Genomic DNA, 25,350 nt, shown 5'->3' with positions numbered 1-25,350 from the left:
ATCCATCTAAAGGTAGAGGAGAGAACAGACTTCTCAAGATGCATTCTGACAAAACATCTCCCCACTTCGTGACATGTATTCTCACACATATATATTGTCACAATCACAAATTAGAAAAAAAAGAGGGGGAAATAGGTTTTCTTTCAGCCATAGGTTGAAAGAAATCGATCAGGTATCCTACAGAAGGCATCATTCAGGGCTTTACTGAGGGAAAAATGACGTGTGTGTGCGTGTATGTGTGTGTGTTGGGGGTGTCCGCAACTGACACCTAGGCAGTATGTTTGTATAATTCATGTTAGTTGTGCAAGTGTAGAAGATGAAGGTGAGCCCTTGTGTCTGTTCTGCATGTGGCTTGAGGAATCATCGGGTTTGATTGCTCACAAAGAAAAGATGAAGGGATTGCTGTGGATAAAGGTTCTTGGAAGGCTGAGGACATAGTATTTCAGAGTCTAAGTGAAAAGGTTTGACAGAAGATGGAGAAAGCTGTCTCCACATCTATTTGAAAAAAAATAAAATAAAAACAGTAACTGTCTTTCCTGCAAGAATAACTTCAGACCATGTTCTGGGGGAATATGGAGGAAAAACTGCCTTTTTAATGTAGGCATTTGTAGCCATTTTATAGCTGGGTCCCTTCTTCCAAGGCTTTCAGGAAACAAGCCTTTGAATGAAGTGTAATATATGGCTTAGTGTCTGACCTTGTGGTTGCCCCACGGTGGAGTTAAAAATACTCCATCACTGTGTCCCCAGAGTCATGTATACTATAATTATTAATAAACTCAAACTAAAGAGTAAAGTCTGAGAGGATAAAAGTGCTTGTGAGCTTGTGAAGCTTCTTTATTATATCCACCTGGGGACATGTGGATATGATAAAGAAGACGTGGATCAGGGGAAGAAAGATTCTCCAAGGAGAATGACAGTTCTTAATATTCTGTATTAGTGAAAACACCATTCACCTTGGACAGATGAATGCCAGAGAGCATTCAGAGAATACTTAGAAAGTGTGTCTGAAATACCTTCGAACTGCAATAGCATTTCCATGTGAAACTAGAGCAGATGGATTCTCAAAATCAAAACTACATAATCTATGCTATGAATACAGGACAAGAACAATACACACATTTCTTAACATTTCAAGGTATAATTAAAATATAATATTTGCGTGTTATATGTTCAATTCAATGGCAGCAACATTATCATAGTTTCAGAACATTTCTTTGGCCTCATAAAAACCCAACCCAAAGCTGGGCAGTTGTGACACACCACCTTTAATCCCAGCACTCGGGAGGCAGAGGCAGGCAGATCTCTGTGAGTTCGAGGACAGCCTGGTCTACAAGAGCTAGTTCCAGGACAGGCTCCAAAACTATAGTGAAACCCTGTCTCAAAAATGAAACCAAACCAACCAACCAACCAACCAACCAACCAACCAACCAACCAAAAACGCCGAAACCAAAGGAAAAAAAAAACCCAACTCCCCAACAAAACAAACAAACAAACAAATCCAAACCAAACCATGACTAGACAATCCTTGATTTCAATTTATTCTATGCTTTCGAGACAAGGTTTTACTGTGTAGTTTAGGATAATCTGATACACACAGTACAAACTGGGCTTATACGAGCCCTCCTGCCTCAACTTCCAAGTGTTTAAATTATGGGTATACCTTACACACCTGAGTCTAAGTTCATTATTTACTGATATTTCCATTTTTTTTCTACTATGGACATGCCAAATCAATCCATTTACTAGGTGATAGGCATTTGGATTGTTTCTTGGTTTTATATATAATGAATAATGCTTCTATGAGTGTTCACTTATAAGTTTTTAATTGACTTAGGTTTTTATTTATCTCGAGATAGGTTCCTTCAAGCAAAGTTCCTTTGCTTATTTTGTCCTTTCAGGTTTGTTTTAATTGTGTATTAGCATCATAATATTCACTTATTTATTTTTAGACACGTGCTTGTTTTCTAATAAGAAAGAACAAGAAAGGGTGTGGATTTGGGTGGCTTGGAAGGCAGGTAGGATCTGGGAGAAGTTAGGAGAGGGGAAACCCTAATCAGAACATGTTATGTGAGAAGTCTATTTTTAAGAAGCAGAGCTAGGAACTAACAGTACCAATCACATAGTGTTTTTGTGACAATATATACAAATGTGTATTTACATACAAGTTACCCAGTAAACAACTGTGTGTTTGTCTACTACATAAATGTTTATGAGTATGTCATAACCAGCTGGAGTGGGCTTTCTGCTTTTTTGCCAGCCCTTAGCATTTTCTGGCTGCTCTCTTTTAGACAGCCAGAAAACCAACAGATTGTAGTTCTTATCACAACTATTTTTTTTTTTGGCAGTTTTAACATGGCAGATTTTACTTGGTGTTATCAGCAGTGATGTGGGTGGTACTTCCTGGCCAATGTTAACTTGGCTGCAATTAAAGAGACATTAGAAGTTTTTTCTGAATTATCAAGAGGGTTCAAAATTCCCTTCTGACTCAGCCAAGCCCCAACTAGAAAACACAACCAAACGAAAGAGAACCACAGACTATGTCATTCCCTCGCCTTCATATTTTCCTTGCCCACTACTGACATTTTCCAAGGGCACTAGTATTAAATATTCATACAACACAATCTGGCTTCATTAATCTGAACAAGTATGCCCTGACTGAGAAATGAGCTGCAAGGTGAACGTTTTGAAAGGGAAGAAATCTGCTGACCAGTGATAATTCTGAGTGGATGGTGTCTTAGTTAGGGTTTCTGTTGCTGAGAAGAGACATTATGACCACAGCAACTCTTATAAAGGAAATTTCTAATTGGGGTGTCTCTCTTACAGTTCAGAGGCTCAGTCCGTTATCAGCATGTCGGGGAGCATGGCAGCGTGCAGGCAGCTGGGGTGCTGGAGTGGCTGAGAGTCCTACATCTTGTAGACAACAGGAAGTCGACTGAGACACTGGGTGGTATCCTGAGCATAAGAAACCTCAAAACCCACCCATTCAGTGACACACTTCCTCCAACAAGGTCATATCCCCTCCAACAAAGCCACACCTCCTCATCGTGCCACTCCCTATGAGATTATGGGGGCCAATTATATTCAAACTACCACAGACATATAGCAAAATTAAAGTTGATAGCCCCGATTCTGGCTTATATGAATTAGCATAGTCTCTGTCAGGCATTGTTGCTTTTTTTTTTTCTCTCAAATGACTAGTCAGTTTCCTACACTACATAACACAGCTTATGTAGCATGGCTACAGCAACCCCTTCAAAGGGCAGGGTTAAGCTTATGTTGAACCAGAACTGTACAATGGTAATCTGATTAGATAATTCTTGTTCCTATTGTTTTAGGTTTATACTGTTTATTTCAAATCACAAACTCATCAAGAGAATCTGATTAAAGAAATATTAGAAACCCACCATGCCAGCTAAAACATCATATGTTATCTGTTGGTTCTGTGTGAAATTTAGAAATCTTGAAGACTTTCCTCAGCACTTGGAGAAAGAAATAATCTCAATTACTGAGGGTTTTTTGGCCATTCTTGGAAAGTACTTTTGACACTAGAGTTATCTCTACTGAAGAGAATCAGCGTAGAGCCCTTTTTGAATATTCCTGCATGCCAAGATTGTAGAGTAAACTGTTTTCACAGACTGCCTCCCTTTTCTCTATTGTACTGTGTGTAAACACTGGATTAATGTGGTTTATAGTTAGTACATCAATAGAGGACTTTAACAAAAATGCGTGGGTGCTAATAACTGCAATCTTCTGGGGATCAAGAGGGCACCTAGAAATGCTAAGTGTTGAAATGGTACAGTTGCTTGTGGTACATTTCCTTTTGTTCCTTCTTAGTACCAAGAGAGATAATCCTTACTCACATTATTAGTACAATAGTCATCAGTGCTAAAGTATACACTGGCAGTCTACTGGGAGTTGTGCCAATGCTATTTCTGAGATGGATTTCTCCTCCTAGTTAGGCCATGTTTCCAAAGTACTGGAAAAACAGCTGTTGGGTCACAGTGACTCTGCTAGGAGGAGGGGATCGTTAGGACAGGGCGCAGACAAATAACTCAGCAGAGCACGGGGAGAGGAAAGAGCATTTCAAAGCGAGGACAATGAGATGTATTGTCCAAATACCTTACAACAAGTGCACAGCTGGTTTTTACAAGGTGTGTTAGGCCAGTCAATGAGTGACATGAAAATGTGGCAAGAAACAGCCTGGAAGTACATTATCTATGTCAGCAAGGTGACAGCTCAGGCAGCCCTGATGGACCCGAAACTGCTTTCACAGATTACACCTGCTACTCCCTGCACCGACCAGGTAAGAGAATCACATAATGGGCAATTTTAGCTAGCGACATTGCAGGTGCACAGCGACCCACGGTTCTTTGTACACGGTATGTTTCTTTGATAGTCACTCTCCCAAGCTCACTCTGCCTTTTCCAGCAACGGAGATGAATAAAAAGGCTCTGTGCAGAGCAGGATGCAGAGAGGACAAACACACAGCATGCAGGTCAAGGACTATTCTACGAGAAAAAGAGATGATGTCTTTAGAGACGACTTTATTTCTTTTCTCTGAAACAGAATGCTTTTCCAGAGACCCTATAAAAAGATACAAAGATAAGCCAACTTGAAATAGAAAATCGTTTGGAAAATAAAAGCTTTCTTTTCAGAGCGACACCAGGAGCAGAAGGTGGACTTGAATTTCTAACTGCAAAGTAAAAGCACTCAGCTTTCTTTACGGTTAGATTGAATGTTAAATACTTAAAGCTGTGTCTATCAGTGCTCGACTAAAACTCCACGAAACTGGCCATCCTGCGAGTATAGAAAACTAGCCCAGCATGTGAATAGTAACGGCAAAGGAAGAGACTCCCAGGAAGAAAGCTCAAAACTGCGGAGTTGCAGGATCCTTTGGCCTCTAAGCCAAAAGTCTCTACATACAGTTGGTACCTGGCGTCGGCAGTGTTTGATGTCTTTGCTGCAAGGGAGGCTGAAAGGAAAAAGGAACCCTTTTCTCACTTTCTAAATTGTCATGAAATGAAGTGTATCAGCAGAAGCAAACCCAGATGGCTTAGGGAACTGAGTTTTATCTGGGAGAAGCTAGAGGAGGAAATGACATGACCAAAGAAATGATGATGATGATGATGTTAAATGTGGATGAAAAGATAAAGGGATGAAGTTGGAAGGGGGAAGCTGGTGTGGGATGGATAGGGAAGGAGTTAGGAGGAGGAGTGGGGAGGCGAATATGAACATATTACATGGAATTCTCAAATTAATAAAATGCTGTATTTTAAGACAATAACAGTAGAAATATTTCACAACGTATTTTTTCAGTTTCTTTAAGACTCAATCCATAAATTCTAGAATTAAAGAAATATATAGTGAGAATGTGGTTTGTAGCCAGTTCATCTCGGTACCTCCGCTGAGTTGCTTGGTTGAGAGGAAAGCAAGCATTGTCCTCATGACTCACTGCAGAGGGAGGACCAGGGTGATGTGAGAAAGGCACCGAGGGCATGAGCTTCAAGGCACAGACACAGCAGAAGAGCAATCGCTTCCTTAACACCATACTGCCTGTCTTTCCTCTCCCTAGACCCAGTTTACAGTTAGCTACTTAAGAAAAACAGCAAAAACTAGCAATCCCCCAAATCAAAACAAACCAACAAACCAAACCCAAACCATCACTGCAGAAGGAAGGTTAACAGGGACAGATTCACAGCAGGTAAAGACAAGCAAGAGAAGAAAGCATGCTTAGGCGCATCACAGTGCCCCCCCCCCCCCCATCCAGTAAGCCACGGGGCATTCCTTGCTATATGACATTGTTTCTGAAAGTCACACAAAGGTCAGTTCATAAACCATGTCAGTCATGTCTTCATGTCCCTAAGAAGTCTCAATATCGCCTGTTAAGTGGGCTCTGCTCTTCCCACTATCTTAGTTAAGGTTACTATTGCTGTCATGAAGCATCACAACCAAAGCAAGGACAGGTTTATTTGGTTTACTCTTCCACATCATAGTTCATCATCAAAGAAAGTCAGGACAGGAACTCAAACAGGGTAGGAACTTGGAGGCAGGAGTTGATGCAGAGGCCATGCAGGAGTACTGTTTACTGGCTTCCTCATTATGGCTTGCTCAGCCTGCTTTCTTATAGAACCCAGGACCACCAGCCCCGGGATGGAACGACCCACAATGGGCTGAACCTTTCCCAACAATATATACTTAAGAAAATGCCTTACAGCTGGATCTTATTTAAACATTTTCTCAATTGAGGTTCCCTTCTTTAAGACGACTCTAGCTTGTGTCAAGTTGACATAAAACTAGGCAGGGCACCTACTTATTTCAAGTAGCATCTTCTTCTTCTAAGGTTCCTGGTTTAATGAGCCACAGCTATTTTTTCTCCATGTTCCTTCTAGGAAAAATCTGCCTGGTTAAGCATTAAGAAGACTTAGGACATTTCTTTGTCACGCAGTGTGAGTTCTTCCTCAATTGGAGGATGTTAACTTAGAAGATAATCAACGTCCTAAGAGCCCCTAACCAGCCAATCCCATCATCCAACTGCAATTCCTTTACAATCAGTTCCTTCCTGACTTCAATAAACTAATTAGAATACAAACTTACGTTAAAGCTTCAGAGTAGTTATAATGAGGCGAGACTCCTAGAAACTTCTGTACTTCATCCATCACGGCTGCAGGGTCACTTCTTAGCTGCTGTCCGTCGATAATTAGCAACTGAATTACCGAAGTAGTAATAAGGAAGAAAAAAAAGACGTGGATGTTGAAAGAACATGTGGAAACTGTATAATGACAAATTCACGTACTTATTCAGGCACTGTCCATGGGGATATGCACACATTGTCTGGAGATGCAATCAAGTCATTTTCATTCTTAACTTGTAAATAAGTCATAGTAATTAGGCATTCTGATATTATCTGAGAAGTCAGGGAAATGATAGGGAAGCCACAACAGTGTGGGGAGACAGTGTGCTTAGGAAAGTGACTGAGGTCCCGACACAAGGGTGGCATCACTTATGGTCACACCCATGACTACAGTACAGAAGGAAGTTTCAATTAAGTCAGAATGCTGGCTCATGCCTCAAATCCCAGCACTCAAGAGACCAAGTCAGAGAGACTGTGTGCTTACGGCCAGGAATAGTGTGAGATCCTGCATCTTAAACAGCAACAACAGTTACCTCCTTTCTCTGGCCCCATCTCTTAAACAGAAAGGTTATAATAATAAGCTGAAGTATAAGGAGCTAGGGACCTATCACCTCCCATTTCCATCCGGGAGCAGCATTTGAGAAATACTTAGATAACCCATGAAGAGAGAGGCAAGATTTCCAGAGACCTGAACATAGGCAGAATGATGCTCAAGAAATGAATGGGGCCAGTTGTGGTTGTGCATGCCTTTAATCCTAACACTGAGGAGGCAGAGGCAGGTGGATCTCTGTGTTTGAGGCTAGCCTGGTCTACAGTGTGAATGAGTTCCAGGATGTTGTTTCACAAAACAACAAAAAAGAGATGAAGTGGAAGGGTAGGAAGGCTTAGTGTTTAAGCATGAGGTAGCACTCCTGTAGTACAGCAGGGGTCAGTTCCCGGAACCCACATAAGGTGGTTCACAGCCCCCTGAAGCTCTGACTCCATGTGATCTGATGTGATTTTTTGGCCTCTGTGGGAACCCTCACACATGCGATACACAGACACATATACATAATAACAATAATATATATAAAAGAATCTAACAGGCACCACACCTATAACACTGGCACTCGGGAGGCTGAAGCAGGAGGACTTTTGTGGACACGAGGTCAGTCGGTGCTGTAGACTGAGACTCTGCCTCAAGAAAACAAAGTGTATAATAACAACAAAACCAAAAGAAACCCAGGGCAAGAATTCGTTTCTCTGGTGAGCGGTGAAAGATAACCCAGTCGGACAAAGTGGCATAGGCCATGACAGAAGCCATAGACCTTGTCACACAACTTTGTTGAAGCCCCCCTTCCAGCAGTTTTAGTTGTCTACGCTGGATATTCAAGAGAACTTACCATGGCATGGGCAGACTGCTACGTCTAACATGGAGTTACTCAGCTTTCCCACATACCTAATGAAAATGAGCCGAGTTTTTGGTTTTATTTAACTGTAATGTTTAGTTAGCTGTAAGTTGTTACAGCCATCAGAGTGGACACATGGCTTTAGATCCATAGGACTCATGTCTGATGTCACTGGGCTGCTTGTGCTATCCAGGGTAGGGACTACTGGGTGATCATGGGAGGTGACGCCAAGTCAAAGAGAAAAAGCAAGACATGAGAGGAATGGAATCTATGATGATTTCAGCAAGTGTTTCAGAAGAGAAATCATGGCACTTTTTTAACTGAAACGGTGTCTATCTGGTTTGGGAATGGCGCCCCCTTTCATTAGGTTTTATTCACAGGACCTGGTGAGTTGAAGCTTTTCCGGTTCTGAAGTCAGAGATGGCACGCTAGTGCCAAGAAACGAGTAGGTAAAATTAGCCCGTGATACATTAACCCACTTTTTGATTTCTTCCTATTATCTTCTCTACCAGTGTCATCACTTGCAACTAAAGGATGAAGCCTAGTAATGTTTTGGCTGTGTCTCAGGTAAACACTTAATGAGATAGTTACATGCTGTAAATCCTGGTTGTTTCATACCTGAAAGGGAGGGAAATAAACAAGCCATCTCTCAATGTGGTTGGCATACCACCCAGGGACCAAGCATCTCTTCTGCAGAGTTCGAAGTTCCCAGGGTGCATGGGGGCCAGCAGAGATCACTTCATAGAAGCTAAACTTCAGAGCTGTGGGGTCTTCATGGGACCGCTGGTGCTGCAGTGAGAAGGCGGACAACTAAATTAACTTGAACTATAGACGTAAATAATTAAAACTCAATCTTTCGACAACTCTCAAAGCTTTAGGAAGGAATGCCACCCTACTGGAAAGTTATTTGTTTTGAAATTAATGAAACATGAAACTGTGCTTGGAGCATCAAAGTTTAAACTTAAGATACTGGTGAGGTCATACTTTTTGGAAACTTAGGTAGTAGGGGCTAAATTTTGTTGATAGTGTTTCTTGACCAATATTACCAAGTTTTCCCTCAATCTATACATTTATGCAAACTTTCAAAATCTGTGTTCATGTTCCTTTGCCAGTCTATAATCGAACCAATCATCATGTTCAATAAATATCTCTATTAAGAAAGCACCCTGCTAATCCTACTCTTGAAGTAGGTTTTGATTAGCAAGCCCTTACTGACTATTTCATATGAAGGGACTAATATAAACTCTGGGATACATATTATGCGAGATCTACAGATTCTGCCACGCATTACCTAGCCTCTAAAAGCCAAGGTTATTTTATCTAATGGCAACCTCTGTGGTGAACCAGAATAAGAAAATGTAGAAAGCAGCAATTGAAATATGAAAATGTTTCCTAATGGCTCCATCTTAGGCCTATGGGCTCAAGAGAATCACATTCTCCTTAAATTGATCAATAAGCACTCAGGTGCAGTGGCCAGTCTGTGGCTGTTCACCACATCTAGTTGAATAGCAAATTTGCTGCGACTGGGATATTGGTTACTGCACTGCAGGCTCCGTCAGCCTCTGTTCATCCACCGTGGAGTGATTTATTTGCAATATTTATGAAGTTTTGTTGGTTCAAAGCCTTTTAGCTGTTGCGTGTGTGTATTCCCAATCTTCAGGGGCTAAGCGGTTGCCAATTCTCTGCTTTGCTTTTGGGCCACTTAAGCTGCATCGCTTTCTTTTGTCCAGATACTTTTTGGAAAAAGTAGGTGGCAGAAAATGAAATTGCCAACTTGCAAATTTACGTATATTTTGATGGAGAGATGTCTCTGGATTTGCAATGAAAACTGATGCGAGGCTGTGGATTTCTGGGATCTTATCTCTCTAGGAGGGCTCCATGCCCTCTTGTGTAGATGACCTCTATTGTTGTCTCTCTAAGTCTATCCCTTCCTGGGACTCTGCTCCCAGTCCCTGTCACTGAACCATCTCACAATATGTCCTTCCACGTGTGAATCGGGAGTTACTGTTTCTGCTAACTAGAAAAGGGTGCAATGCTTTGGTACACTTTCTTCTCTAATAGCACAGCTGTCAAGAAGTTAGCTACCAGGGCTGGTAGAGATGGGTCAGTGGTCAGGAGCGAGGACTCTTATGATAGAGGACCCAAGTTCATTTCTCAGCGCCTGTGCTGGCCTATGCACAGCCACTTGTAAATCCAGTTCCAAGGCATCCAATACCCTCTTTTGGCCTCTTTGGGCACCTGTACTTACATCACACACACACACACACACACACACACACACACACACGTATCTGAAATTACACCAATGACATGTTGTAAAACACCTATTTATGCTGGAGGCTCTGGACTGTGTGCGCCACTTAGAACACAGGGAATTCAACTCACCTGCAGAATCTCAGTTAATAAGCTTTTGTAAACACAACTTCCTACATTTATCTTAACATTACAGTATCCTAGGAAATAGACCATTGGCCTCTGTTTTTGCCCTGCCCTGCGGATGCCCCCTTTACATATAGCTCCATTTGTACTATCAAAACACTCCATTGGAATTTTTACCTCTTTTGCTATTACAAATCCTAAACCAGCCTACAGTGCACAACCTCAGAGGACCTAGACAACAATGAGGACCCTAAGAGAGACATACATGGATCTAATCTACAGGGGAAGTAGAAAAAGACAAGGTGTCTTGAGTAAATTGGGAGCATGGGGACCATGGGAGAGGGTAGAAGGTGAGGGGAGAGGAAGGAGAGGAAGGGAAGGCAGTGAAGAAAAATATATAACTCAATAAAAACAATAAAAATCCCCCAATCCTTCCTTACTTTAAAGATTGCCCAATGACAACTTCTGTTGCTCCAACTCTGCTAATAAATCTAGCTTAGTTTTAAGCTGAGCTTTATCGCTGCATGAGTCTGTGCATAATTTCTGTCTTTCTAGTTTTTGTGCTTACTTAAACATACTATTTCTCCAATTGTCCAAAAGCAGTGTTAACATCTACTAAGTCAAATCACTTTTAAAACAATAATTGGCGAAAATCATTGCCATTCTTTGATGACCAGATGAACATATAAACATTAAGAAAGCATTTAAAAATGATCACCTATGCATGACTAGTGCAAAATTTTCATCCCAGCACTTGGGGGGAAGATGGGAGGAAGAGGAAGAGCTAACTCTTCCTCTGCTACTTAGCAAACTGCAGGCCAGCTGGGCAACATGAGTCTCTGTCTCAAACAATGAAATCAAACCAAATTACAGAACCAAGAAAGGTTAACTAAAAATTCATAGAGATTAAAAACAAAAAACCCCTCAATTTTGTTGTATGTGTAAGCTTAACTTTGTCCACATTTTATTAGGTGATTAAAATATTGATGGGCGTTATAAAGACTCAGCAAGAGTGACTCTTTGTTAAGTTCTAACAAACATCATGGACAAAAGGACAATAAGCACCCAGAAGATGGCATGGGGCACTTTAGAGAGGCTGGGCTTTCAGGGACGGAGGACTCTGAGGATGCTTTGTCACCCCGTCCCTTCTTCAGTAGGAGTCACTTGAGAGACTTCGGAGAGGGGTCATCAGCGTCCCTGAACACTGCCATGTTCACTCTCTGCATCCTGAGCTGGGGTCAGCAGGGACACTGAACACCGCCATGTTTACACCTCTGCACCCTGAGCTGGGAGGGGGAGGTCAGCAGCGTCCCTGAACACCGCCATGTTCACTTCTCTGCACATCCTCCTACTGTTGCTTTTGAAACACAATGGTAGAGTTGCCAAAGAACCCTTATAACCTATAAATCCTGGATAAAAACATCATCTAGCACTTTTAAATTTAGGCACATGTTTGAAAAAAATGATTTTAAACTATGACATTTACTTTAAAATGCATGTGTAAACATGTACACGTATACACAAAACATAATATTTTGTTATATTTTTTCAACTGCAATTCATTGCACTAATACATTTTATTAAGTAAAGTTATCATATTAAAGAAAATTGAAAAAAAAAATCTGAGAATGTTTGTTTCTTCTGGAAAACCAAAAGTAAAGCATCAACTTTACTGCACACATCAGTTCAGTTAACTAGTAGGTCTTCTCGTCTATTCAAATCCAAGACGTTGGGGCTGGGGAAACAGTTTAGCTGGCAAATTGCCTGCTCTACAGATGTGAGGACCTGCTTTTTATCCTCAGAACTCATACACAAAGCCAGATGTAATGGTACGTGCTTGTAATTTCAGCGGTTGGGAGCCACAGACAGGAAGAACCCTGGCGCTCAATGGCCAGTCTATATGGCCTAACCAGTGAGTTTCCGCTCTCATCAAGAGACCCCATCTCAAAAGAAAGGTGCAAGGTGGATAGCTCCTGAGAAATAACATCTGTGGCATGTGTATACATGCATAAACGCACGCATGAGCAGGTGCACGCGCACGTACACACACACACACACAGAGCTGCATGGGTAACCACATCGACAGATGCCCCCATTAAAAGAAGATCTGCCCTCCAAATGGAGGTAACACTTCCACTGCGCATGCTCTTCTCTCAATTGAGCACATCTCTTCCTTACCTGGTACCAGGAGTAGGCTCTGTCCGAAGGGTCAATGAGTATGGTGATGATCTTGGCTTTGGGGACTAGAGAAGCGGCCCTTTTAGGAGCTTCCTCTGAATGGAAGTAATTGGCACTCTTCTCAAACAGAAAGTCACTGGTGACGTTAGACGGGACTGGGAAGAAATCCATGTACCTAGGAAGTAGTATCTTTCTTCAAAACAAGCCTCTCACGTTTATACGCTGCCGACTGAAGACGTTAAAGGCAGCCAGCAAGTTCATCTCTCCCCTAAAACACTGACACCCAAGCTCTGCAGTCGTCCCTCCAGGTGGCAAAGGAAACACATTCAAAGCACTAGCAATGTTCTCCTACACAATACTTTTTGCATTGCTTAACTTCAGAAAAAACAAAGTTATGGGGGAACACAAAGATTGAGAAACAAAGTGATCAAACTGCAGCTCCTGGGCAAAATGCATGGAAACCGAAACCAGCACAGAGACCCCGAGCCAAAGAGGATGTGATAAAACACAGGGTACACTTAGTTAAGACATTCAAAAGAATTCATACAAGATAGTTTTTGTTATCACAGTAAACACATGTTACGCCACACCATTGAGTCTGGCTAGTATGTTTAATCATGGGGTATCAGAGCACAGATTATGTCTGTTGTAAACACTGCCCATTTCTTCCCTTTTAAAATATATTACCTTGTCTCTCTTTGGAATTTAGTACAAAATGTGATCAATATTTCCTGCATATGAGAAGTGAAATTGTCAGGAGTGTGAACTCAGCAATGTATGCTGGCCCAAGCATAGAGCTATAGAGATCTGCTTAATGTTCCATTGGTGCAAGCATGGTCAGTCAGCATAATACACCCGCTCATTTCTATAGCAGTAAGGGCTTTTGTTTAAAATGGAACCTCTAGGACTTACATTTTATAATAATGACCTCACTCTGCCCTCTCCTCCCTTTAACCTGCAAGTCACTGCGCCTTCAGGATGCGGGTAGCTCAGTAATTACCGAGCAAGAGCCATCATCAACATTCGCACGATGGCTTCAGTTTCCAGTGTGGCTCACGTCACCCCAAAGGCCACGTGACTCCTTCTCAGACCATGTGACACTGTCTTTTAACCTGATTGCGATTCGGCTAGGATTCCAGCTGTTATCCCAAAGCAAAGTGTAACTGAGGGAACAGAAGTCTAGACACCTAGAGCAACAAAATCTTGCTGTGTGTTCCATGAACGGCCCTTCTGGGCTGGCCATTTGACTCCCTTTCAAAGGAGAAGAGATGTGAAGACATTTGAGGGGCATGATCTGCTTTCTCTTGTGGTGTACAATCTATAGAAATGCCACACTTCGGCTTTCTTATTTAGACGCTTACACTGCTTCTAGGGGCTGGGATTATCATGAGTGTCTGACCCCGTTTGCTACAAGTTTATCTCAAACCTGTTTCTTCTGAAAAAGCATCCAAAAATAATGACTAAAACGGACAGGGGTGCTGACATTTGATGGCTTTTTAACAATGAAAGACATCCCACTTTCTCATTTGTCTTTTATGCCTGTGACAATTCGGGCTTTGAAAAGCCCTGCAGGTCGTCCTGGCTGTTGGACCTATGCTGTTGATCTTCCCTAGTTTCAGAGGTTTGCACAGAAACTGGAACTGTTTTGTTTGATCACACTGCCTTATTCTCTAGGAGCTCAAAGGAACAGACCCTTGAGGAACTAGCAAATACAAGACCTTCTGGCCTGCATTTCCAGAGTGGGACCTGGAATTTCTCCAGTAGGATCACTCTTGGAGACTAAATATTCAGGACAGCCAAAGGATTGGCAAGCCGATTACAGTGACGTGAAGGTTACATATGAATGCAGGGCCCCGCAAATTTTCAGACTTCTGAAAAGAGGAAGACTTCTGCATCAAAAAAAGAGATAACTCAGAAGTACTTCTTGCAGCATTGTATGTTTATCTGTGATTGATTTTCACTAACACTGAATGTCTTCTTAATTTTTTTGTGTCTGCGTGTGATGCATGTACAGTGTGTGTGTGTGTGTGTGTGTGTGTGTGTGTGTGTGTGCTTACCCCTGCATGCATATGTGGAGGTCGGAGCTTGATGTTGGGAACTTTCTCTGTTATTCTCCACCTTGATTTTTTTTTTTTTTTTGAGACAGATTCCTTCACAGAACCTGTCGCTGGCCATTTAAGCTAGACTACTGGCCAGCATGCTCTTGGGATCCCTTCTCTTTCCATCCCTAGCAAATACTTTTCCCTGATCTCATCCTAAGAGTTTTCAGTTGATTGTACTCAAGCCAGGCTATAACCGTTGAGGTTCCAAATGCTGACAGGGCTCTATGACTGTCCACACACCCAATCTAGCTCGCCACTCACCCCTATACATTAAAAATAATTTAAATCATAAAGCATAAAACTTACATGTATGAGTAAGGCAGATATTTCCCTGACACCTCCTCACTGCAGATTTTGGCTATTTCATCAAAGATGAAATTTTAAAATTTTCATTTGACCTATTTGTTTGTACCTTATTTATACGTTTAGTCTACTTGTCGGTTAAAATGGTCCTAGCTTTATCCAGATCTTAGAACAAAAGCAGATTTGCACTAGATCAGTTGTGTATAAGCAAATTGTTAGAATGGTCGCAGAACTCGGAGGCACACAATTGTCAGCCCCGTGGAATCAAAACCCCCAAATCACAGTTGATGGGGCGATGCTTCACAGGGAACCCAGGCACTCTGCCTGGGAACACACCTGATGCTGTTGGGAGCAAAGCTGTAATCATAGCTATAAAATGACACTTGCAGTTACCATTATCTATTATTTGCATAAATTGCCTTTTATAATGTATAATTTGTCAATCAAAAGCATTTGGGGAACTTTTGCAGATCTGTATTTAGATCGATGATGCCTTCTTCATTTGTTTACTTATGTTCTGCAGGGTTGGGTATTGACTCCAGGCCCTGCGTGTACCAGGCAACACTTACCACCGAGCTACACCCTTGCCCTAGTGAGTTATACTTAGCTATTTGTGTCATTTTTTTGTATACTACTTGAAGATTTTTTAATTTTTATTACAGTTTTGACACACATTATTAGCTTATGATCAAAAAGATTTTCTCTGAAATAATTTATGATTATTTATAATTGATTATATATAATAATCAAAATAGATTATTCTTAAGTTCCAGTAACACCAAGGATTTTACTAGTATTTACTCTTAACGGTTTGTTTTTAAGCCCTAATTTTGTGCCAATGTCAATGTTCTACTATTCTATTTGAGAGAGTGGCTACAGAGGCTGAAGTAGTTGTTAGTTTATTTAAGACTACAAATTAGTTAATATCCAACACAGTGTGGAAGAATGGGCCATGAACTACAGGACAATTAGGATGCAGCATCTGTAGATTCTCAAGTGATACTCACCTCATTAGTTTTCTAGATTACCCACAAGGACCTCTTGCGACAGCTGGTCCTTGGAAAATTGAGCTCACGTGCCAGATTGTGTGATCATGACCACAGAGGCTCGTGACTACTCTACAGTGAATACGGGAGGTTATGTCTATGCTCTGGGAGGATGTACTGCTTCCCATGATGCTCAGCATTTGACATCAGGAGAAAGCCCTTCAAACATGTCTTAGGATCAATATGCTATTTTGGTCCACCCATTTTTAACATTTTAATAGCTTGTCTATATTTAAATTACTTCTAATTTTAATCATTTTCTTCAGATACTTAACACGTTTTAATTTTATCTTGAAGACAAAAATTAATTTTTTATCTATACCTTCAAAATTCAGTTTACAGCTTTCATTACTCATAAAATATACATACATTTCTACTTTTAGTTCCTTTTTTGCCATTTTCCTCAAAACATGACAGGAAATGATATATTCTGACCACAGCATCACTTCATGAAAAGTGCACGAGGGCAGAGTGACATTCCTGGGGCGTACCCTATTTCTATGAATGCACACCTGCTATTCCCTTCAAAGACAGTTAACATCAACTGATACATGGGTCTTCTGAGGCAAGCAGCCCTCCCATTAACTGGCAAGCCTTTCTGAGAATAACTTTTGTGCTTCTTTATGCTGGTTAACTGGTTTCTAAGAGGTGTCACATGAATTTTATCTGTGGTCACAAACTTCTCTGAGGTTTCTAAATATTAGCACCAAGTTTATACTGTGCACGGTACATATACTTTTAGATTTATACTAGTAACCCATCTTACCAATCAATCCCCCTGTGGTAGTTATTTCTATTAAAGAACTGTACCTCCTCAAAGGATTTTGGGCTGGGGGAGTTACTAAGGATGGAAGGATGCATAATCAGGAACAGACACAAGGCCGTGGTACCTGAAATGACAGCAGGGGTTAGAAATCAACGAGTGCAGAATCAGTTTCTCACCTTTAGTATTTCAGTCACTAAGATACTCTTTATAACCATCCAGGCAGATTCTTTCAGTGGACTCCTCGGCAAACCCAACAGACCACCAGCAGCTAATGGGAGGCAATGTTCTTAACAATGGAGAAAAAATGATGGGAGGAAGAGTCTCTGAGCCAACGCTGGGAAACTGGCTTTTAATGTCAGCTGAGTCACTGGTTTGATCTGTAACTTTGGCTGTTAGCTTTTCTTTACTGCAGTTTTTTTCAAAGGAAAAAAAATCATCTCTTCATCTATTCCACAGATTTTCTCGGATGCTAAACATCACCCTATATGCTCTGCATGCCTATATGCTCTGCATGCATGCTGCGGTTGTTTAGCTTGGGGTGTCCTTGGGACTCCTAACTGCAGGAGTGGGAATGTCTCTGACTCCTTGATCTGCTTTTCGGATCTTTTTCTCCCACTGGGTTGCCTCATGCAGTCTTGATATGAAGGTTTGTGCCTAGTCTTTGTGCATCTTGTTACAGCATGTTTGATTGATATCACTGGGAGGCCTGCTCTTTTCTGAAGGGAAATGGAGGAGCAGGAGATCTGGGGGAGAGGGTAGGTAGGTGGGGGACTGGGTGGAGTGGAGGAGAGGAAGTTGTAATTGGGATATAGTATATGAGAGAAAAATAAACAAGGAGAGAAAAAGAAAAAAAGACATCCTATAACTCAAGATTTTTTAAATTAAAAAAATGTAAGTGAACTGTATCATTATTTAATATATTTAATTACCCAAACTGATACTTGTTTGCTATAATGTTTGATATAACATAAACTTTGATACAATGTTCTTCCTGAGGCCTATGAAAGCTAATTAAGAATTTAATTTTTTAACAAGTGTACCTACACAAACAAATGCTCAAAAATAATTTAAATTGCTAAAATTTGAAGAGAATTGGTGTTTTTTTTCTTTTAGTGCCATTAACACAAAATTTACATTTATTGGAAACAGAATGGCGCATCAGAGGTACACAGTTTGGGAGTGACAGTGTCATTTTTGAAGGTGTAAAGTTAGGGTTGTTTTCACCTATGTCAGGAGGTAAAGTGTGTGGCTCAGGTTACTCCAGGAGGAAGGAAGGCAGTTTGGGATCAGTTCGCGCAAGATTTAGAGTCACTAGCAACTATGACTGGGTTTGTGAGAGCATCATCTAAGTTATCTCTTGTCTACACATTCAATATTCCTAGGATACAAAGGTTCCCTGTAGTTTCTGCACACTGGTGTGATCTAACTGGTGTGATAATGGAATGTGCTCTGTCAATTTCATTTCAGGTCAAAAGACAGCAAGAGAAATCTCACTTTTAGAAGTCACCATTCTCATTTGCCATGCTGCCATTTGTACAAAATTTGACATTTTCTTATTCCTTAAAGTTTTCTTTAAAATTGCACTTCAATATACAGTATCTGTACAGTATGAAAATGGTTAAAAGATCTGTCAACTATAAGGCTGTCTGAAGAACGAATTAAAAGAGGCACTGTGCCAAGGTTATATAACCAAGCTGAACGGTGAGCACTTTGCCCACAGACAAGCAGACTGTGTGGGGTGAAATGCAGGGACCTGTGATAGACAATGCCAGTGGTCTTCAGCACCTCCACTCAGCACTGATGCTCAGACTCTGGCTGTAGCCGAGTCTGGCTCACACAGGCATCTGTACCCATCCCAGGGTTTCTGACTCAGTAGGTCTAAGGTGTGGCTCAGGAATTTCTCTTCTGTGAAGCCCTGTAATATCTATGCTGCTGCTCTGGTGATTGTCTTCTTCTTTTTTAAATTAAAGAACAAGGAGAAAAGTGAAGCTAAGGGGTATGGCGTGTATCACAACTGAAAGTCACAGTGAGAGAGGAGAGTCAGGAAAACTCTAGGACCAAGCATTCGTTGCATTTTGAGCATCACTACTATGTGAATGCAGTGACTTAACTTCCTAATCTGTTCATTAGGAGAGAAAAGACTCACTATCAGGGTCCCACCAAGCTTCTGACATTGTGCTACGTGGAAATAGTCCCCAAACAGAGCCATGTAACATTTGCCTAATTCAGAATTTAGAATGGGCTAACTTTATTGGATGATGTAAATGACAATTCCCCCCAAAACTTGGAAAATTAATTTCCACAAAATAATCATTTTTCTATAACGATTTTATGCCAAAGGCAAAAGCCATATCTAAATAGCAGCATAAATGTCCTTTTTAAAACTCAGCAGGGTTTAGGGTACCGTGTAACACTTCTGCTGTCACTTGACATCAGCTAAAGTGTCTGCATCCAGTGTGGTAGGAGAAGCAATGGATCCTGTAGGGTTCGGATGCAAGCTGGCTCTGCCAAGATCCAGACAGAGGTGAGCAGTGATGATGGGGTTATGTGCTGCCCGATCGAGGCCACTGAGGTCATTTCCAATGTTTTCCTAAGCATCCTTAGACTTTTGAGTAAATAAGGACAAGGGAACGCACAAGGGGAGGGATGCCTGCCGTTTTTACGCATACTCTCTTACTATTTGCGAATGCCATTAAAAACAATGACGCGTCCAAGTCTGCTGATCTTGCACAGAATTCAAAGTCATCCTCAGAGACGAGGAAAGGGACTGCCATGCAAGGCAGTTTTCTATGAAGACAGAATCCGAGGGCCCCCGACTAATTTATCATGCAGGATGCAGTTCAAATGTTTGGCATTAAAACTTCCACTGGGCTTCACCTGAATAGTGAGCTTCACAGAAACAAGAAGTTTAAGGGGGAACAAATTGCATGCCAGTTTAGGAAGGTGTGCAGTCGATTCCTCCTGGGTTTGAATCAACAGCTTGATAGCAGAAAGCTTTGTTTATGTCAAGTAATTCTGCTTGTCAAAGATTTTTTTATTTTTTGGATCGTAAAAAAGAAGTTATCTCTGCAAGAATGTAAATTGTATCTGAAAAGTCGAGACCGTTTTTTTCCGGAAAAGATTTCTTATAAAGACCCAGGTTACTTACATATGTCTCTCCCTTGGCATTTGAGCAAACCTGTCGGTCACTTTCTAAACACAAAATCAGTTTTAGTTTTGGAAATGTTAAGTACACTTCTGGAGTAAGAGCCTTGGGGAAAAAAAAAAGACATGCCAGCACACTGAGTGCTGTCTTTCAAGTGACATCCATGTCCCCCCCCCCCCCCCCCCCCCCCCGTGCTTTTACACAGCCCTACAAAGCCTTAGAATGGTACCCGGCTGAACAAGATGGCGTCGGACTATGTTGTAATGTATGCTGTCGCTTCAGCAGCTTTACAGGAGGCTCAAGGTCCTGCTGCAATGAGGACTAATTGTCTAGTTGTTTTACTTTATTTGATAGTAGTATTAAATGTTCTTACCAGTTTTCTGGGGTCCGATTACCAAGAATTTTGGTAAACGATCACAGGTTTTTTCTTTAGACCAAATGTCTCTGTGGCGTTTGTCATCACAGGGGTTCTGTATGGGAGAGGAATATAGAGATGTTATGTGTGTGTGTGTGTGTGTGTGTGTGTGTGTGTGCATCCACTTTTGAGCTAGAGTCTCCAATCTTCATTTTGAGATACCCAAGGAGGCAGCATGATAAGCTAGGGGTCTCTTTTGAAAACTGAAAGCTGGGAGGTGGCCTTCGTGAAGCTTTGGATTTCTTTCAGTCCTTTGGTTGAGAGTGAGGGATTAGGATGGGGAGAGGTAGATCATGTTTTCCTGCTCCTGGCAATTCAACAGTTAACCTCTCCCCTTCAAGATGTGAGCCTGTTGGGAATACACTGTTCTTTCTGTTAGTCTACAGCATTTGGTTCTCAACCAGTGGGTCACAACCCCTTTGGCAAACCTCTATATTACAATTTGTAACAGCAGCAAAATTACGGTTATGAAATAGCAACATAAATAATTTTATGGCTGGAGTTACCATACATGAGGAACTGAATTAAATGTCACAGCATAGGAAGGCTGAGAACCACAGCCTAAAGGGAGATACACTCTTGAGCATTCACTAAAGCGCGCTACTTAAGGTTCCCTTGGACCTTATTATTATTTTTCTTCAAAGTAACTGAATCAGTCAATTCCTTCCAGCTACCTTCAAAATTTGGTAAATACACATCTGAAGATGTAACTTTACTGACTGTGATGCTGAAAGTCCCCAATTTTAGAAGTGTATAATGAAGGTGAACTTTTAAATTACACAGGTTACCCTTTGACAGACCGTGTATTTGTATCTAGAACATACTTTCTGCTAAGATACAGTGTGCACACTAATGTAGGGGAAAGATTACAGCATTGATTAGTACTGTCTCATGAACGAGCAAGCAGGATCACCCTTTCCTTCTGGTCAGCTAACACTATAGATCTGTGAAGTTAAATAGACTTGTTTATATGAAGCAAAGACAAGAGGGATGGATTTCTTTTAGTTGCGGCTCTGTACAACAGTTTGATTTAAATCACTCTTTTATAAGGATAGTGATTCGAGCTTAAAGATAAGGGGTGAACCCACTGGGGAAGTTGGATGTGTTTCAAGTGGCTAGCACTTGGTGATTTATTGTGGGTAAGAAGGATGCTTGTGACACCAACAAAAACCAGTACAGCCTATCAGCACCGAGCTTCCTCCAGAGAACTGCTAATGTGGACTGGTATCTACAGACACATGTGTGTGTGTATGTGTGTGTGTGCATGTAAGGTTGACTAGATGGCCAACTGCTAAAACACTACTTATTTATCATTATCTGTTTTCAACTTTTGGCAGTCTGAACATTGACTTCTCGCTCCTGTTTGAAAACATTGCTGCCTATAGAATCCTTCACTCAATACTCTATACTTTCGGATGGGGAAAGGTTAGCAATAATATAGGCCTACCATTCAGTAGGAAGTAGTTTCTCAGACCTTAATGTTTCCCAAATGCACAGTTTGAAATCAGATACTCTGAGTTCTCACATTTGGATAATGTCACACAACCACAAACAGTTTGTGCGACTAACTATTTGTACCAATTATTGATCTGATTTTACCTGCCAGAGAGGGTCTTTCTGATCAGGAAAGAGCTCAAAATACTTGTGAGCCAGCTGAGCTGGAGGCAGGGTGTGAAGACGCAGGTTGGTCCAGGTGTGCACAAAGTTGGCTAGATTCACAAATGTATATAATCCCAGTCGGTCATTTCCATAGTTAGACAAATGGGTCATGAAAATACTGATCTGAAAAAGGTAAATAAACTTTGGCATAAACATGGATTATTTTAACACTAGAGGGCAGTATGATCATACCAACATTAGATTTAGCTTTTTGAATTAAATGGTCTGTATAAGGATTTTCAATTAAGACCTAAGAAAAAGTCACCTTGCTATCCGACATGAAATGCAGTCCCCACAACATAAGACGAAGCATCAGTATCCTGTACTTCACGGGAGAGAGAGCGAAGCATCAGTATCCTGTACTTCACGGGGCAGAGTCTCCAGGCTTTCACGAGAAAAGTTCTGAACGCGATTATTCAGTTGTGTTCTCGCCCCTCTGCCTGAACAGATCTTAGAACTTTCAGAACACTTGGAGGGCGACTTTTAACTAGTGCCCAGCTTGTCAGCGCAGCCACAGCTCTCTGATGAGCCCCATCATTCTTATTATTTTCACTCTCAAAACCGAAGCCTTAAAAATTATCCTTCTGGCTCTCTCGCTCTCTCAAACAATCTTTCTCCTCCTCTCCTCACACTCCCCTACCTTCCTCCCACCCATCCCACCCCCATCCACTCCTCAGAGAGGGTGAGGCCTCCCATTGGGAGCCAACACAGTCTGGCTCATCACTTTGAGGTAGGACCAAGGCCCTCCCCGCTATATCTAGGCTGAGCAAGGTATAGCAAGAACCTAGAAACAACCTAGATGGTCCTCAATTGAAGAATAGATAAAGAAAATGTGGTTCATTTACACAATGGAGTACTACTCAATGATTTTTTTTTTTAAAAATGACATTTTGAAATTTTCAGGCAAATGGATGGAACTAGAAAAAAAACCATCCTGAGTGAGGTAACTCAGACCCAGAAAGACAAACACAGTATGTACTTACTCATAAGTGGATATTAGACATAAAGCAAAGGATAACCAGGCTATGACCCCAGAGAAGCTAGGTAACAAGGAGAACCCCAAGAGAGACATACATGGATCCCCCTGGGAAGGGGAAATAAGCAAGATCTCCTGAGAAAATTGGGAGCATTGTCAGAGGGGGGGGAGAAGGGGAGTGGGAGGAGAGAAGGGGAAGGGGAAGGAGAACACGAGGAAACCAGATGGCCAAGATGGGTGAAGAACAGAGATGAGAGCAAGGAAAGAAATATCTAGATTCAGGGAGCTATTATGGGGCACCAGGGAAATTCCTGGGAATCCACAAGGATGACCCCAGCTAAGACCCTAAGCAGTAGTGGAGAGGGTGCCTGCACTGGCCTTCCCCTGTGATCACATTGATGACTACCTTAAATGTCATCATAGAACCTTCATGTAGCAACTGATGGAAGCAGATTCAGAGATCCACAGCTAAGCACTGGGACAAGCTCCCACAGTCTAGTTGGAGAGAGAGAGGAGCGATAATATGAGCAAAGGGGTCAAGACCATGATGGGGAAACCCACAGAAATGGCTGACCTGAGCTAGTGGGAGCTCACTGACTCCAGACTGACAGCAGGGGAACCTGTAGAGTGACCTTAGGGTCGCCATTACAGTGATAAAGAAACCCAGAACACCGCCTGTTGTGTAACAAACAATAGCTATTTATAGTATTATAGTCATTGATGCTCCTACTAGTTTGAAGAAACATCATTTTTCTATTTTATAGCAGTGTTCCAGCAGCTCACCAGCTCAGATCTGCCACCCCTTACCCCTTATTTTTCTGCATCCATCTTCTGATCTTTTCTATTAGGCAACATTCTACTGCCAGCGACTTGGGACTTCACTCATAGCTTCTTTTTTTAAAATAACTTATTTTTATTTTTGTGTGTTGGTGTTTTGCCAGCGTGTATGTCTATTTGAGAGTATCAGATCTTGGAGTGATAGAGAGTTGTGAGCTGCCATGTGGATGCTGAGAATTAAACCCAGGTCCTCTGAAAGAGCAGTCTGTACCCATCTCTTCAGCCCCCCCCCCCCATAGCTTCTTAAATCATCTTTTTCACTGACCTGCCAGTGAGACTGGGAAGCAGTTCTCCCATTGATTTCCCTTCCAACACGGAGATATTTCAGCACAGCTTCAGGGAAAACACAATGAGAACTACTAATAACATCTTAGTGTATGGTCCTAATCTCTTCCTCCTCTTCTTAAAGTTATCTAATTAACTGCGTTGAACTCTGCTCCTCAGGTCTAGAACAAGCACTTTCACTTGCTGAGGCTTCTCCCTGGCAGCCCAGTCCCTTCTTGTATGTGTATCTGATGCATTCACAGGGGCTTGAGTGGGTTTGCAGTCCTAGGAACATACGGAGACCAAAGGAGGGGATTAAGTTTTCTTTATAACTCTCCACTGCATTCCTTTGAGGTAGGATCTCTCTTTGGAAACAAACTTTGCATTCTTTGGCTAGGCTGTTTCTCTGGGCTTTGTTCTTTACCTGCTTGTCTCTAGGTGGAATCACCATGCTGATTCACTAATTTCAAACTACTCCTGCCTATATCCTTTCCCTAAATTTCACATGTGAACATCTAAGTATCGGCTTGGGGAGTCTTTCATCATTAATTTATTTTTCTTTCAATTAATCTTAGCTTTCACAATCCTTTTGGGCTGAGGGTTGACTTTCAGGACACTGGTGGGGAGTTACTCTTCTACATTCTCAGCCCAGACCCAGACACAGGTTGACTGGGTGGTTTACCAGTGGCTTCCATACAAACATATGTCACACAAAGGGTTGTGAGATGATGCCCCTCTTTGTGAGTTTTCCCAGGAGCGAGTTTTCTGATCAAGATCTGGCCCTGATGTGCCCGCTGTGGGAGGGGCATGGGAAGACAATGATGACACAATCATCAGTCTTCTTTGGCTGAGTGCAACTGAGAGTCCTTCAGTAATGAGGGAGTTTCGTGCTTGGGCAGGATCCTGACTTTGAGGCAGTCAGACACAATCCCTGATGGTAGCTTTTCTCCTTGGCTAAGCACATACACCAGGCGCCTGAACCTGCAGTGTTCTGCACCCTTAAGACTAGGTCTAGCAAATCTGATGTGCTCTATGATAGTCACAGTATATCTCAGTAAAGAGTGGCCACGTGGTCACCATACCGTATACCACAGTCCTACCACCACACCCTCTGTACTTCAAGAGTCCATCAAACATCTTCCTACCTCATGTTTTCACCTATCATCTTCTGCTTCCCATCCTAGGGAATGCATCCCTGCATTTGTGCATGTAACTTGCTCCTCCTGGTGTACCCATGCAGGCTTCTTTCCACTTCATTGTA

General features: G+C 41.7%; 1 protein-coding gene across 4 annotated transcripts in view; it reads right to left on the bottom strand.

Annotated features, from left to right (window-relative positions):
* LOC121451988 (bifunctional heparan sulfate N-deacetylase/N-sulfotransferase 3) overlaps positions 1-25,350 on the bottom strand; it is a 131,313-nt gene that overhangs the window by 10,923 nt on the left and 95,040 nt on the right. For 2 of the 4 annotated variants that reach the window (XM_041657845.1, XM_041657854.1), the window contains exons 7-12: positions 21,953-22,135; positions 20,312-20,408; positions 16,794-16,917; positions 12,577-12,751; positions 8,638-8,808; positions 6,595-6,704 (exon numbers count right to left, since the gene is read on the bottom strand). In XM_041657845.1, the coding sequence (XP_041513779.1) occupies positions 6,595-6,704; positions 8,638-8,808; positions 12,577-12,751; positions 16,794-16,917; positions 20,312-20,408; positions 21,953-22,135 (860 nt within the window). Of the gene's footprint in view, positions 1-6,594; positions 6,705-8,637; positions 8,809-12,576; positions 12,752-16,793; positions 16,918-20,311; positions 20,409-21,952; positions 22,136-25,350 lie in introns of those variants that run through there. The other 2 variants (XR_005974763.1, XM_041657859.1) reach the window with 2 other exon arrangements.

Source organism: Microtus oregoni, unplaced genomic scaffold, assembly GCF_018167655.1.
Source record: "Microtus oregoni isolate MIOR12 unplaced genomic scaffold, Mior012 000000F_ref0000247, whole genome shotgun sequence".
NCBI lineage: Eukaryota > Metazoa > Chordata > Mammalia > Rodentia > Cricetidae > Microtus > Microtus oregoni.
Note: the sequence above shows the minus strand (reverse complement) of the source record. Positions and strands in the feature narration are given on the sequence as shown.